Source organism: Bombina bombina, chromosome 2 (assembly GCF_027579735.1).
Source record: "Bombina bombina isolate aBomBom1 chromosome 2, aBomBom1.pri, whole genome shotgun sequence".
Lineage (NCBI taxonomy): Eukaryota > Metazoa > Chordata > Amphibia > Anura > Bombinatoridae > Bombina > Bombina bombina.
In genome coordinates this window covers 309,688,378-309,704,103 of record NC_069500.1, presented here as the reverse complement: position 1 = coordinate 309,704,103, position 15,726 = coordinate 309,688,378, and the positions used below count along the sequence as shown (strand labels likewise).

The 15,726-nt window shown below is 36.9% G+C and overlaps 1 protein-coding gene across 3 annotated transcripts in view; it reads right to left on the bottom strand.

Moving 5' to 3' along the window:
* Window positions 1-435: 435 nt before the first annotated feature.
* CTXN3 (cortexin 3) overlaps window positions 436-15,726 on the bottom strand; it is a 119,542-nt gene continuing 104,251 nt past the window's right edge. For all 3 annotated transcript variants that reach the window (XM_053701637.1, XM_053701639.1, XM_053701638.1), the window contains exon 2: window positions 436-1,128. In XM_053701637.1, the coding sequence (XP_053557612.1) occupies window positions 788-1,081 (294 nt within the window). In that variant the 5' untranslated portion in view covers window positions 1,082-1,128 and the 3' untranslated portion in view covers window positions 436-787. The remainder of the gene's footprint in view (window positions 1,129-15,726) is intronic.

Below are 15,726 nucleotides of genomic sequence, written 5' to 3'. Positions count from 1 at the left end.
AATGTATCAGCTCATGCCCAGCAAAAAACCCTTGCACCAGCCCTGCATGGCAGGAAGATATTGGCACGTGGGCAACTCTAAATGGTAGCAGATATCTAGCTAAAGCATTACTTTGCTGTACTTTATTCTTAAGGATGCTGGTATAGTCATTGCTCATGCTAAAATTTGTATCTTGGCACTGTGAACGAAAAAAATAATTCCAGGGTGGCTCCTTATGTGAAAAGATTAGATAAGAGTATGCAAGATTATTGTATAATCATAACCTCACAACCCGTTTATTTCTAGTAACCAACTTTCTTGGTCATTTACCTATAGCTACCTTAAACCTTGTTCTTGCACAATGCTGTCGTTTAATCTTGTGCCACCAAGTTTGCCCAGCATTTTATCCTAAGTTACTGTAGCTCAACAAGTTATTTTGTAAATCTCAAAGCAATGTATGTGTACGCCTCATTAAACTTCTTATTTTTCTCTTTTTTAGTTTAAATGCGCATTCATTTGTTTTATAATCAAGCATACATTGTGGTACAAAAATTATATTTATAAATTAGGTTTTCTAACATTCACTAATCCCTGTGACACAGGGATCAAAAGGCTACAAGTGTCTACTTCCGCTATAAAAAAAACTTTTTAGCAGGGGCACATCCCATTTACTTCTCTTGGTTTACATTGCATTGTACTGCAGTAGTTTTGCTTTATATTTTACACTGGCTTCCATTTACTCCCATACTGTTAAAGCTTCTAATGCAGTTTGTGGTAATGTCCTCAAAAGCTTTGTGCCTTTTGAATCCTATGCCAAGGCATAATCAAATTGGCCTTTCTCCAGGCCATCCACTCCATCTGCCCATGTTGACGTTGGCATGCTACGGTATGGGTCCAGAAGAATTCTGAAACACCTGACAATGAGGACACCCAAAATAATGAACAATAAAATGACAAATGCGAAAGTTGTCTTCTGCTCCAGGGACATTGATGAACCATATGATGCTTTTAGTGTTGGCAGTAAGGTAGAAGATACAGTATGACCATCCATTGTCCAGAAGAATGGAAACACACTGTTCCAGAGTTCCCTTTTCCTCTTCATATCTTTGTAAGATGCATGATAAGACTTGCTTCGATAGAATAGCGATCCTACAAACAGAGAAATAACATTTTTAAATTATATTTTTTTCCTAGTGAATGATGAAAACAATTCCAGAAATGGTTATAAACATAAGAAAAAATAATTCAACTGGATTTGGAACTAGATCTGCCTAATATTAAACGTACAAATACATGGAAAAAAAGAAAGAATTTTCTTCAATTTTTTTTTAAAAATGCATTGAAAATGTGTGTGTTTGTAGAGTTTGAAATTTGAATCTTACTGTTATTATAATTTTGACTTTCCCCTGAATATTTAAAGATATTTTAAAAAATATCTCTGTAAAGATACTGATATTGTGGACAAATATATATATATTTTTTAAATAGAGGGAAGGTGTCAATGTAAAATTCCACAAGGAAATAAATCGTTATTCTAAATTTCAAATCACGTTTTGTTCAAGGAGAAAATAACAAAATATTAACATTTTGTTTTTTAAATGCAAGATATAAAAGTTTGGGCTGGCCATGCCTATACAGTTAGTCAGCTTGAAAAAGAAATGGCAACTTTTAATAAAAACAACTCTATCATAACCTTTTATAGTGCAAGTTTAAACATCAACTTCTGTATAGAAAACCATCTGCCAAATATCTGACTCTTGTCAGAAATGATCAGATCAATGACTAAAGAACAAATATATACTGAACCTTCTTATATAAAGACTTGTCACTGTTTGCAGTTCACTTAGGTAATTATATGTTGCTTAATTTGCAAGGTTTCTCTAAATTAAAATTTGTTTTCTTCATGAGTGAAATAATACTTTGTAAGATACAAGTATCCTTATTTAAATTAAGTTCTGCTCACCAAAGGGCATTAAAGGGACAGTTAAGTCCAAAATAAACTTTCATGATTCAAATAGGGCATGTAATTTTAAACAACTTTCCAATTTATTTTTATCACCAATTTTGCTTTGTTCTCTTAGTATTCTTAGTTGAAAGCTAAACCTAGGTAGGCTCATATGCTAATTTCTTAGACCTTGAAGGCCGCCTCTTATGTGAATGCATTTTGACAGTTTATTTGTGATTAAGACGGCAATTTTAAGATTCATGCTCCATATATTTTTTTCAAAATCTATAATACAAGGTATGCCAGTCACTCTTGCTACATGTAGTATCACTTCGATTTTTGTATTCAGTTTCTTCAGAATAAACCAAACTTTGGGCTAGATTACAAGTGGAGCACAAAATATTACTTTCATGAGGACGATATTTGAGATCCACTTAGTAATAACAGTACACACAAATGTGCACTGGTATTACAAGTTAGCCACAAGTTAGCCACAAGTTAGCCACAATGCGAACACAACCTCTCTTTCACATTGCATGGAAGTTTTGCGCTCACGAGAACGGGCTTCCATGTGATGGGCAGCAAACGTTAAATATTTATGTATATGAATATATACATACTGTATATATTTGTTTTTATATGTGTACACAGTTCCCCATAGACCGCAGTGTAAAGGCACTTTTCAGTGCTGTTTTTTTTTTTCTAACACCCCACACCTGCCTACTTTAACCCCTAAAAACTGCTTTGTGCAGTTTTTTTATTACAAAAAAATGCTATTTTTTTAATAAAAAACTAAAACATACTTTATTTTGGAGGCAATTGGTGCACTTTTGGAAAATTAACCAGAGATCTGATCTCTGGTTAATTTTTGGAGCGCTAATTGCTACTGCAAGCTCTCAGTAGCAATAACCAATCACTTAAAATGGCTGGTTATTTATCGCACGCCCGTAAACGTCAAATTTGCCCATTTACGGGTGCGCAATAAATTAGCACTCCACTTGTAATATAGCTCTTTATCATTATCAAATATTGCTTCACAGTTCATCCCTTCTATCCAATTACACAGCATTGCAAAACCTATTGTAATATTTAGGTTTCAATTATAAAAAGGATTTGCATAAATCAGCCCTGATTCCTGTCTCAGTGCAATTTTAAGACAGGTGAAATACAGTAGTTGTGTTGAAACTAAATATTATTATATCATATAGGGACACATTTATGTAAACTGAAACACTTGCCATATGTAATTTCAACCAGGCTTATGAGTTTACACCCCATTAAAGGGACATGCTAGTGTAAAAATAATATGATCTATAGAATTTTATTATAAACATATTATTTTACTATGCATTTAATTAATCCAATATTTTAATTATTTTATTCTTCTTGAATAACCCCATTCTGGTCCAGATGAGTATGCAACTAATGGCTGAAGCATATACACGTATGACAGGTTCTCACGTGCTTGTCAGTGATACAAGAGCACAAATTTGTCTGCAAAGTTATAAAGAAAATAATTTCTTAAAAAAGAAATGCCCTACCGAAAGAGAATATTTTAATTTTAAACTATAACGTCCCTTTAAGAGTCCATACATTTGAATTAATGTTAAGATCTTTCTATTATGTATTATATTTTAATATACAGTTGGGGAACGCAAGCATAGTATTCATCATTAAAACGTTAATAAATATGTAGACAGTTTGGCAGTTACATTTACGGAACTGTTGTTCCATTTAGTTATGTAGTTCAGCTGTGTTGAAGAAAAATATATCAGTCGTGAACATTATCATGATTAAATGGAAAACAATGATATGATTTAATTAGACATTTATGAATGTCTACACATATTTAAAATTCAAAGTGAAGGCTCAGTGAGTATAAATAAATTCACATTATTCAATTCATTAACACACCAAGAAACATTAGCAATTAAATATTCATACATAACACAGGAAATATGAACTGATAAAAAAAATAATAAACTGATCAAAATCTGTATTTCCAACCAATGTAACTGTGATATCTATTGTTTATATAACCTAAATGATATTACATTTATGAAGAAGTGACCAAACTAAAGTAGCATATGGGTATATTTGTGTACAGGTCAACTAGAGCTATGAACATGACATGAAACCCCCCAAAAATATTTCAAGATTCAGATAGAGAATACAATTTTAAACAACTTTCTAATTTACTTCTATTATCTAATCTGTTTTATTCTCTTGGCATCATTTGTTGAAGGAGCAGCAATGCACTAATGGTTTCTAACAGAATTCATGGGTGAGCCAATCACAATCAATATATATATATATGCAGCCACCAATCAACAGCTAGAAACTAGGTTCTCTGGTGTCCCTGAGCTTTCCTAGATAAGCCTTTCAGCAAAGGATAACAAGAGAAGGAAGCAAATTAAATAATAGAAGTAATTTGGAAAGTTGTTCAAAATTGTATTCTTTATCTGAATCATGAAAGAAAAAGTTTGGGTTTCATGTCCCTTTAAGACAGTGAAATTGAAAGGGCTGCATAATTTAGGACACTGAGATCCCTTTGTCTGGCAGTCTGGTGGCTACTTCAGTTTAAAGATGCATAAAGGTGTAATTTGCTTAGCAACCATAACTTAAACTATTTAGGGGTAATTAGAAATGAGAAAAAAAGTGTTAGGAAGTGGTATCACATTAGCATTTTCCTAGGGCATCAGAAAGCCTAAATGAAGATCAGCGGCTACATATAAGAAGCTGTAAATGTGAGCCCGCAGCCAATAATAAAGAAGCATTGGTCATCAGACGTTTCTGAAGAAGCTGTCATCAGACATTTTTCAATACCCCTGGACATCTCCAACGGTGATTGAGAGCCCCTGCTCATACGTGATTGGCCAAATGCAGCTTTGAAGCACCTTCGGCTCATGTGAACCTCCATTCAATAGTTAAGAAGCAGCAGTCATCAGATGTCTCTCAATCCCCCCGGACTTCTCCAAACGGGCGGAATAACCAGCCCGGTCACACACAATTTGTCACGCACGACAAGGTGGTGGACAAGGTGGTGGACAAGGTGGTGGTGTTGCACAAATGTGGGCAGCGCCATCCACAATGCCGGGCAGACAGGGGCGGAAATGGGAATCTAGCCCATAGTGTAGCTGGAAGCTCTGCCAACATTTCTAGACAGTCACAGAATATAAGCTGCATTAACATAGCACCTTTTTATACCTTATTGTGAAATATATTTGTCACAGGGGGAATTACATCCTCTAGTGGACTAATATATGTATTGTATTTTTAAACGTTTTAAATTGTTTTTATTTTATTTGTTCATTTAACCTGTATTTAAAGTATTGCCATAACAACCAATTAACAGCATTTTTTTATGTGTATAAAAAGCGCTTGTAGATTGATATTACGCCTGATTAAGCAGCCTTCTTGAACAGAGAAATGCATTGCAAGCATTTGATTGATCTTTTAATAAACCGCATAACCTTTATCAAGCTGTGTGTGTACTCCTTGTGTGCGCCCACCAACCCGAGGAAAGGAGACAAGATACCGGTGTCCAGGTAGCTGGTTACTGTTAAAGACAAGACTACTCAGTTTGTGCTTGCTATCAATGCCTACGTAAATGTGAGTAACTTTTTGTATCTCTGCATATAATCTCCATTTGGCAGAGTTACGCTATGTGGCGACCCCTTTTTTTAATGTTTCATCACAGCTAGTGCCTAGTTCACACTAAGGGCTCCATTTATGAAGCAGCATCCAAATTAAACTTTCATGATTCAGATAGGGCATGTCATTTTAAACAACTTTCTAATTTACTTTTATCATCAAATTTGCTTTGTTCTCTTAGTATTCTTGGTTTTCACAGCTAGAGGGCGTTAGTTCATGTGTTTCATATAAATAAAATTGTGCTCATGATCGTGGAGTTATTTAACAGTCAGCACTAATTGCTTGAAATGCAAGTCTGTCAAAAGATCTGAGATAATGAGGCAGTCTACAGAAGCTAAGGTACAAGGTAATTGCAGATGTAAAAAGTATATTAATATAACAGTGTTGGTTATGCAAAACTGGGGAATGGTAAATAAATGGATTATCTATCTTTTTTAAACAATAACATTTTTGGTGTTGACTATCCTTTTATCTAATTAAAGGGACATTGAACACCAAGGGCCAGATTACAAGTGGCCCGCTATTTAGGGCCAGAAGTAAACTTTTAATGCAAGCGATTTAGGGGGATATGTAACAAGCCGCCAACCACAAATACGCCGGAATTCCGCAGTGTAATTTTTGCGAGCTTGATCTGATATAGTTATCAAAGCCTACAGACTGGCAAAAGTTGAAATTTGTGACGTAACATACGATCCGCCAGTCTCAATCCGACGCAGATCGATGCTTATGTCATTACAGATATTCAGAATACACATTCGGCTCTATCTGACACTTTTTCCCATTTATAAAATTTCTTACAGGTACGCTCGCGGCTATTCCGGCCCAGCATACCTGGTTTTCAATCCGCCACCCTGGAGGCCGCGGATGCCATAGGAATCAATGGGAGTCTGAAAGCAGCCAAAGCTTATGTTCTATGCTGCCAGATATCCCATTGATTTATATGGTTGAAAACAAGTAACGTTTACACCTAACACCCTAACATAAACCCCGAGTCTTAACACCCCTAATCTGCCGCTCCTGACATCGCCGCCACCTAGATAATGTTATAAAACCCTATTCCACCGCTCCCGGACCCCGCCACAACCTAAATAAACGTATTAACCCCTATCCCGCCGCTCCCCGACCCCGCCGTCACTAAATAAATGTATTAACCCCTAAACCTCTGGCCTCCCACATCACTACCACTAACTAAACCTATTAACCCCTAAACCGCCAGGCCCACACATCGCCATAAAATAAATTAAGCAATTAACCCCTAAACCTAACAACCCACTAACTTTAAATTAAAATAACAACATCCCTATCTTCAAATAAATGTAAACTTACCTGTAGAATTAAAATAAACTATTTTTCAACTATTAATTAACCTACCCTAACTATTATACTACAATTAAATTAAACTAGCAATTAAATAAACTAAATTACATATTAAATAAACCTAACCCTACTTAAATTATTTAAATCTACTATTAAACCTTATTACAAATGACTAAATTACCCAAAAAAATAAACGCTAAGTTACAAAAAATAAAAAGCACTAAATCACGAAAAACAAACAAAACATGTTATCAAAAATAAAAAAGAATTACACCTAATCTAATAGTCCTATCAAAATAGAAAAGCCCCCCCCCCCAAAAAAAAAAAAACAAAAAAAAACCTAGCCTACAATAAACTACTGATGGCCCTTAAAAGTGCCTTTTGTTGGGCATTGCCCCAAAGATATCAGCTCTTTTACCTTTAAAAAAAAATACAAACACCCCCCAACAGTAAAACCCACCACCCAACCAACCAACCTCCCAAATAAAAAAAACCTATCTAAAATAACCTAAGCTCCCAATTGCCCTGAAAAGGGCAATTGTATGGGCATTAAGGACATTTAGCGCTTTTACTGCCAAGACCCTAATCTTAAAATAAAACCCACCCAAAAAAAAATTGGTCTTTGGGTTTTTGAATCCTAGAAGCATAATTTTGCTCTTGGTAATATCTGTACTAAATTTAAGATCCTATTTATTTGCACGGTCCTCCAGTTTTTTAGTATAACTATTCATTTCCCTCCTGGAGCATCAAGTCTGTTACAAATTTTTGTATTATCAGCAAACAAGCAAACATTCCCCTTAAGCCCAATATCACTGATGAACATGTTAAACAAAACAGGCCCAAGAACTGACCCTTGGTAAGCACTACTAGTAACTGACCCCTCATTTGAATGTACTCCATTAGTTGAAACCCTCTGCTTTCTAACCTTAAGCCAGCATTCTATCCACTTAAAAATCTTAGCATCTACTCCAAGGCAATACATTTAGTTAATCAGGTTTTTGGTGGGAAAGTGTCCCATGCTTCGCTAAAGTCTAGATAGGCAAAACATCTACAGCTCCTCCCTGGTCTATAAATTTAGCTACATGGTAAAAAAAACAATTAGATTAGTCTAACATGATCTTCTAGCAGTGAAACCATGCTGTCCTTTGTCTTCTAAGTTGTTTGTCTGAAGGTAAGACAAAAGTATTTCCTTTAAAAGCGTTTTCATTAATTTTCATGCAATTAAGGTCAAACTGGTAGCAATTAGTGCTCAGAAAATTAAATAGAGGTCAGACTTCTGGTTAATTTTTCAAATGTCCCCCAATTACCCCCCAAATACAGTGTAGTAGTCTTTATAAAAAAAAATAGTAGCATCTTTATTTTTTAATAAAGTAACTGCACAAAGCAGTTATAAGGGGCTAAACTTGGCCGGAGTGAAGTGTTAGAAAAAAACGGCAACAAAAAGTCTATGGGGACTGTGTGTTCCCAGTAAATATATATGTATATGCTTATATACATATATATTTAAAATTGCTGACCATTTCTGCGCTACTTACCCCCTTCACTGCGCTAGAGTCTCTGCTGTGTCTCACAGCATAAGAACGAGGCTCCCATTGGAGCCTATGAAAGTCCGCTCTCGTGAGCGCAATGCTTCTGTGCAATACGAAAGTGAGGTCGCATCCGCATTGCACCTAACTTGTAGTACCAGCACACATTTGCATGGGCTGGTATTACTAAGTTGAGAGCAAATATCGCTTTCGTCAATATTTATTAGCTTCCTTTAAATTACCTGATGGGTTTAAAATACTTATCTATAGTGCACTGGAGAGCTGCGCTAATCCTGACACTTCTTCACAGAGCCCAGGACTGAGCTAACAGGAGGCTTTGCACGCTCTAAACGCTCTGTGAAGAAGGGTCAGGATTAGCGCGGCTCCACAGCTAATAGGTAAGCATATAATGCTACAGGTGAACAGTCTCACCTGTAGCAAAGGAACTTTTACATTTGTTTAATAAAAATGAATGTAAGTGTTCCATTAATATTCAGTATTCGCTTTGTTTAAGATTAAATGAATACCGAATAGCAAGGCAGCTGCATATTAGTAAAACTAATTTATCTGAATATTTGGCTGAAACAAAATTTTCACCTGTGCACGTCTAGTGTTTAAGGGCATATTCCCAAAATTGTATAAACCTGTACCATGCATGTATTGTTTGGTGTTCTGTTTAAAACTAGAAGAATAAGTATGGTACATTTAACCCCTTAATGACAACTGACGTACCAGGTACGTCATGCAAAAACTAACTGTTAATGACAATAGACATACCTGGTACGTCAGTTGTCTAACAGAGTGCTCGAAGTGATCACAATCGCTTCCAGCAGCTCTGAGGGTATTGCAGTGATGCCTCGATATGGAGGCATCCTGCAATACCCCTTTACAAGCCTCCGATGCAGAGAGAGCCACTCTGTGGCCCTCTCTGCACCGGTAGTGATGGTGCCGATGGTGCCTTTATCCGGTGGGAGGAGGGAGCGTGCTCGCGCGTGCACGATGCGCGCACACATGCACTGGTGCGCGCGTGCACGTGGGCGCGCGTGCACGTGCACGTATTAGCCACACTGACACCAATGAAGGAAGGAAGGGGAAAAAAAGTTAATTTTTTTTTTTTACATATAAAAGGATCTGGGAGGGGGAGGGGTGGGGGTATTGTGGGGGGGGGCTGCTACACTACAGAAATAATTAAAAATACAAATAAAAGTTATAAATAAAATTAAAATAGTTTTGGTTTGTGGGGCCAAACTGGGTACTGGCAGACAGCTGCCAGTACCCAAGATGGTGGTAATTAGGTAGGGGAGAGGGTTAGATAGCTGGAGGGGGGGATCAGGGAGGTTGGTGCTAAGGCAGGGGTCCATCACAACTAAAATATTTTATAATTTTTATTTAAAAAAAAACAAAAAAACTTTTATTTAGTACTGGCAGACTTTCTGCCAGTACTTAAGATGGCGGTAACAATTGTGGGGTGGGGGAGGGAAGAGAGATGTTTGGGAGGGATCAGGGGGTGGGATGTGTCAGGTGGGAGGCTGATCTCTAAAATTAACCCTGCAAGCTCCCTACAAGCTACCTAATTTAACCCCTTCACTGCTGGGCATAATTCACGTGTGGTGCGCAGCAGCATTTAGCGGCCTTCTAATTACCAAAAAGCAACGCCAAAGCCATATAAGTCTGCTATTTCTGAACAAAAGGGATCCCAGAGAAGCTTTTACAACAATTTCTGCCATAATAGCACAAGCTGTTTGTAAATAATTTCAGTGAGAAACCTAAAATTGTGAAAAATGTAAAGTTTTTTTTTTTATTTGCTCGCATTTGGCGGTGAAATGGTGGCATAAAATATACCAAAATGGGCCTACATCAATACTTGGGGTTGTCTACTACACTACACTAAAGCTAAAATTAACCCTACAAGCTCCCTACAAGCTCCCTAATTAACCCCTTCACTCCTGGGCATAAAACATGTGTGGTGCGCAGCAGCATTTAGCGGCCTTCTAATTACCAAAAAGCAACCACAAAGCCATATAAGTCTGTTATTTCTGAAAAAGGGGATCCCAGAGAAGCATTTACAACCATTTGTGCCATAATTGCAGAAGCTGTTTGTAAATAATTTCAGTGGGAAACCTAAAGTTTGTGACAAAATTTGTGAAAAAGTGAACTTTTTTTTTTTTTTTATCGCATTTGGCGGTGAAATGGTGGCATGAAATATACCAAAATGGGCCTAGATCAATACTTTGGGATGTCTTCTAAAACAAAATATATACATGTCAAGGGATATTCAGGTATTCCTGACAGATATCAGGGTTCCAAAGTAACTAGCGCTAATTTTAAAAAAAAGTGGTTTCGAAATAGCAAAGTGCTACTTGTATTTATTGCCCCATAAATTGCAAAAAAAGCAAAGAACATGTAAACATTGGTTATTTCTAAACTCAGGACAAAATTTATAAACTATTTAGCATGGGTGTTTTTTGGTGATTGTAGATGTGTAACAGATTTTGGGGGTCAAAGTTAGAAAAAGTGTGTTTTTTTCCATTTTTTCCTCATATTTTATCTTTTTTTTTTAGTAAATTATAATATATGATGAAAATAATGGTATCTTTAGAAAGTCCATTTAATGACGAGAAAAACGGTATATAATATGTGTGGGTACAGTAAACGAGTAAGAGGAAAATTACAGCTAAACGCAAACACTGCAGAAATGTAAAAATAGCCATTGTCATTAAGGGTAAGAAAATTGAAAAATGGTCCGGTCATTAAGGGGTTAAAGGGATATGAAACCCTTTTTTTTTTTTATTTCATGATTTAGATAGATCATGCAATTTTAAGCAACTTTCTAATTTACTCCTATTATCAATTTTTCTTTGTTCGCTTGGTATCTTTATTTGAAAGCAAAAATGAAAGCTTAGGAGCCGGTCCATTTTTGGTTTAGCACCTGGGTAGCGCTTGCTGATTGGTGGCTACATTTAGACACCAATCAGCAAGTGCTATACCTAGGTGCTGTACCAAAAATGGTCTGGCTCCTAAGCTTTCATTCTTGCTTTTTTCAAATAAAGATACCAAGCAAACAAAGAAAAAATAATAACAGGAGGAAATTAGAAAGTTACTTAAAATTGCATGCTCCATCTGTATCATGATAGTTTAATTTTGACTAGACTATCCCTTTAACAACAGTCTGCTTGACGGACTGCTTTGTATGGCTAAAGACTGTTGTACAAACAGGATATAATTAAATTCATAAAATTGGTTTTATAATTTTAGTTTTGGTTATTTATCTGCATTATCTGTTTATTTTAGCACTTTTTCATTAAATATATTTGGCTGGATGTCCCATTAATGCAAATGTGTAATCTTGTATTCAGCTTTCACATATTAGATGCTTTAACCATTTTAATTACTAGAGGGATTGCTTAAAAGCTGTAGAGGATATAGCAAGCACATATCACCATCCTCAAGAAGAAGATAAATATTTGAATTTAAAGCAATCTTCTTTTGACACATTTCAATCCTTCTGAGGCCTTATATACCACATGAAAAAAATAATCATGTACAATTTTCAAATTTGCATAGATTAGCAATACTTGCCATAAATATGAAAGATGTAAATTTGGAACATCTTAAATGAGCACACTGAAATCTGTATAATACAAGTTTTTCTCAGCTTGAGTAATACATAAAAAATATATGTGCATAAAAGAGCCATAATTACACATGTCAAAATATTTTTGCAAGAAAAATATAAAGTTTAGAATTGGGGCCAACAATGCTAATTCAGCCTTGCAATCTTTCAAAATGAAAAATATTGTACAAAAATACAAGTATTCCAACATACAGTTGTAAAAACAGCAAATATGTTAAAAATTATTATGCAACACATAGCAAAACTGTTTAAATTTATATTGAAACTATCAGAAACTGATACTTAAATATTCTCATTGGCCAAGAAAAAAACAAAAACACAATATTTAGCACATGAATATCATTAAAATCATAGAATACATTTAAAAATACCCTCTTTGCAACCAGTAAAAAAAAAAATGTTACCGGCCCTTAAAGGGACAGTAAAGTCAAAATTAAACTTTCATGATTCAGATAGGTATGCAAATTTAAATAACTTTCCAATTTACTTTTATCATCAAATTTGCTTTGCTCTCTTGGTATCCTTTGCTGAAAGCTAAACCTTGGTAGGCTCATAGGCGGACTTCTAGGCCCTTGAAGGCTGCCTCTTATCTTAGTGCATTTTGACAGTTTTTCATAGCTAGACAGCACTAGTTCAAGTGTGCCACATAGAGAACATTGTGCTCAATCCCATGGAGTTATGCAGGAGTCCGCACTAACTGGCTAAAATGCAAGTTTGTAAAAAGCACTGAGATAAGGGGGAAGTCTGCAGATGCTTAGCTACAAGGTAATCACAGAGGTAAAAAGTGTATTAATATAACAGTGTTGGTTACGCAAAACTGTGGAATGGGTAATAAAGGAATTATCTATCTTTTTAAGCAATAAACATTTTCAAAAAGTCTGTCCCTTTATCAGCTGCTGGAGGTGTGTGGCGCTCAATGCGCATGTGCAAGAGGCCCAACCTCCTCCAAACAGCTGTTTAAGGAGAATTCTTTGAGAACAACAGGTCGAGGAATTCTATGGGCCGTGCCACGCATGCGCACACAGCCCTACTCTTCACTCATCAGACAAGGCACTAGCGGCACACTGGACCCTATTGGTTGTACAGCCACTGACTTCACGGACACATGGACCAATCAGATAATGCAGTAACGCTTTTTTACTATGTATTATCTGATCGGTCTGTAGTCCGTTTGATTTGCCCACCTCCATTCAATTTCCAAATTGTTCCATCGTACGCCACCGACTTGCCATGCCGGGGGGGGGGGGGTTGTGCTTATGTGGGTTACAGGAGGTGCTGAGGGGGCTTATGTAGGTTACACCTATTATCCATTCAATTTCCAAATTGTTCCATCACACGCCGCCGACTTGCCATGCCGGGGGGGGGGGGGGGGTGTTGTGCTTATGGGGGTTACAGGGGGTGCTGATGGGGCTTATGTAGGTTACACCCTCTTCAAGGGACTTCTAGGCCCTTGAAGGCCGCCTCTTATCCCAGTGCATTTTGACAGTTTTTCATAGCTAGACAGCACTAGTTCAAGTGTGCCACATAGAGAACATTGTGCTCAATCCCGTGGAGTTATGCAGGAGTCAGCACTGACTGGCTAAAATGCAAGTTTGTAAATAGCACTGAGATAAGGGGCAGTCTGCAGACGCTTAGCTACAAGGTAATCACAGGGGTAAAAAGTGTATTAATATAACAGTGTTGGTTATGCAAAACTGTGGAATGGGTAATAAAGGATTATCTATCTTTTTAAGCAATAAACATGTTCAAAAAGTATGTCCCTTTAAGTTGAGAAATAGCAACAGCAATTATAAATCAGCTGCCGCTAAATGGCAAAGTCTGAGGCTCTAGGACCTTTTGTGGAAAAAAGTGATATAATAGTATTACAATACTTTTTAGATTAAAAATTTTGTAGAAATGTTCATGTCTTTATATTAAGGTCACATTTATATTTAAAGGGATACTAAACTCTTTTTTTTTTCTTTCATGATTGAGATGGAACATGCGATTTTAAGCAACTTTCTAATTTACTCCTATTATCAATTTTTTCTTCATTCTACTGCTATCTTTATTTAAAAAGCAGAAATGTAAAGCCATTTTGTTTCAGAACCTGGGTTATGCTTGCTTATTGGTAGCTAAATCTAAAATGGGCCGGTGTTCTAAAAGAAGTTGTATAGTGCAAAGGAATGTGCAACCTACGTCACTTCCGGTGACATGAATCAGCTGCTGGAGGTGTGTGGCGCTCAATGCGCATGTGCAAGAGGCCCAACCTCCTCCAAACAGATGTTTAAGGCGACTTCTTTGAGAACAACGGGTCGAGGAATTCTATGGGCCGTGCCACGCACGCGCACACAGCCCTACTCTTCACTCATCAGACAAGACACTAGCGGCACACTGGACCCTATTGGTTGTACAGCCACTGACTTCACGGACACATGGACCAATCAGATAATGCAGTAACGCTTTTTTACTATGTATTATCTGATCGATCTGTAGTCCGTTTGATTTGCCCACCTCCATTCAATTTACAAATTGTTCCATCGCACGCCGCCAACTTGCCGTGCCCGGGGGGGGGGGGGTTGTGCTTAAGGGTGTTACAGGAGGTGCTGATGGGGCTTATGTAGGTTACACCTATTATCCATTCAATTTCCAAATTGTTCCATCGCACACCGCCGACTTGCCGTGCCTGGGGGGGTTGTGTTTATGGGGGCTACAGGGGGTGCTGATGGGGCTTATGTAGGTTACACCCTATGTAACCTACATAAGCCCCATCAGCACCCATTGTAAACCCCATAAGCACAACCCTTCCCCCCAGGGCATGGCAAGTCGGCAGCGTGCGATGGAACAATTTGGAAATTGAATGGAGGTGGGCAATTTCCTCTACCCTTTGTTCTCAGATAAGTCGCCTTTAACAGCTGTTTGGAGGTGGTTGGGCCTCTTGCCCATGCGCAGTGAGCACCACACCCCTCCAACAGCTGATTACACGTCACCGGAAGTGACGTGGTGCACACATTCCTATGGTATCCAACTTATTTTAGAACACCGACTCCTAAGCTTTACATTCCTGCTTCTTAAATAAAGATAGCAAGAGAATGAAGAAAAATTGATAATAGGAGTAAATTAGAAAGTTGCTTAAAATTGCTTGATCTATCTAAATCAAGAAAGAAAAAATTTGGGTTTAGTATCCCTTTAATAGGTCAATATACAATTGCATAGCATTCCACAATATAAATGATTATTTAAAAAATGTAAAGGCCACTTAAAGGGATATATTACTCAAAATTGTTCTATAGTGTATACAATAGCAGTAGTTGAAAGATATGTTAAATTTTTTTTTGCATGAAAATAAAATGTATAAAATCTGTTAAAATTTGAAATGAACCTAACAGTGCATAACTGTGTACCCCTTACTCTATAGCTCATTGGCTACTACAGACAACACCCACATCAAAACTTGCTTTATTCTACAGAGAAACATTCATTCTTGAAGACAACAAAGCACTATAATATGAAATATTCTCTTTCAAATTACAAATATTTTATGCTTTTCAGTATTATGGCCTTTAAGATATTATTTTACACACAGAAAGCCACGCCTTTAAAAAAAAGAAAAGAAAAGTGCTGATCTCAGAGGGTACTTAGCTGCCGATTGGTAAATCCACTCTTGTACATAAGCTTGATTGACAGGCAAC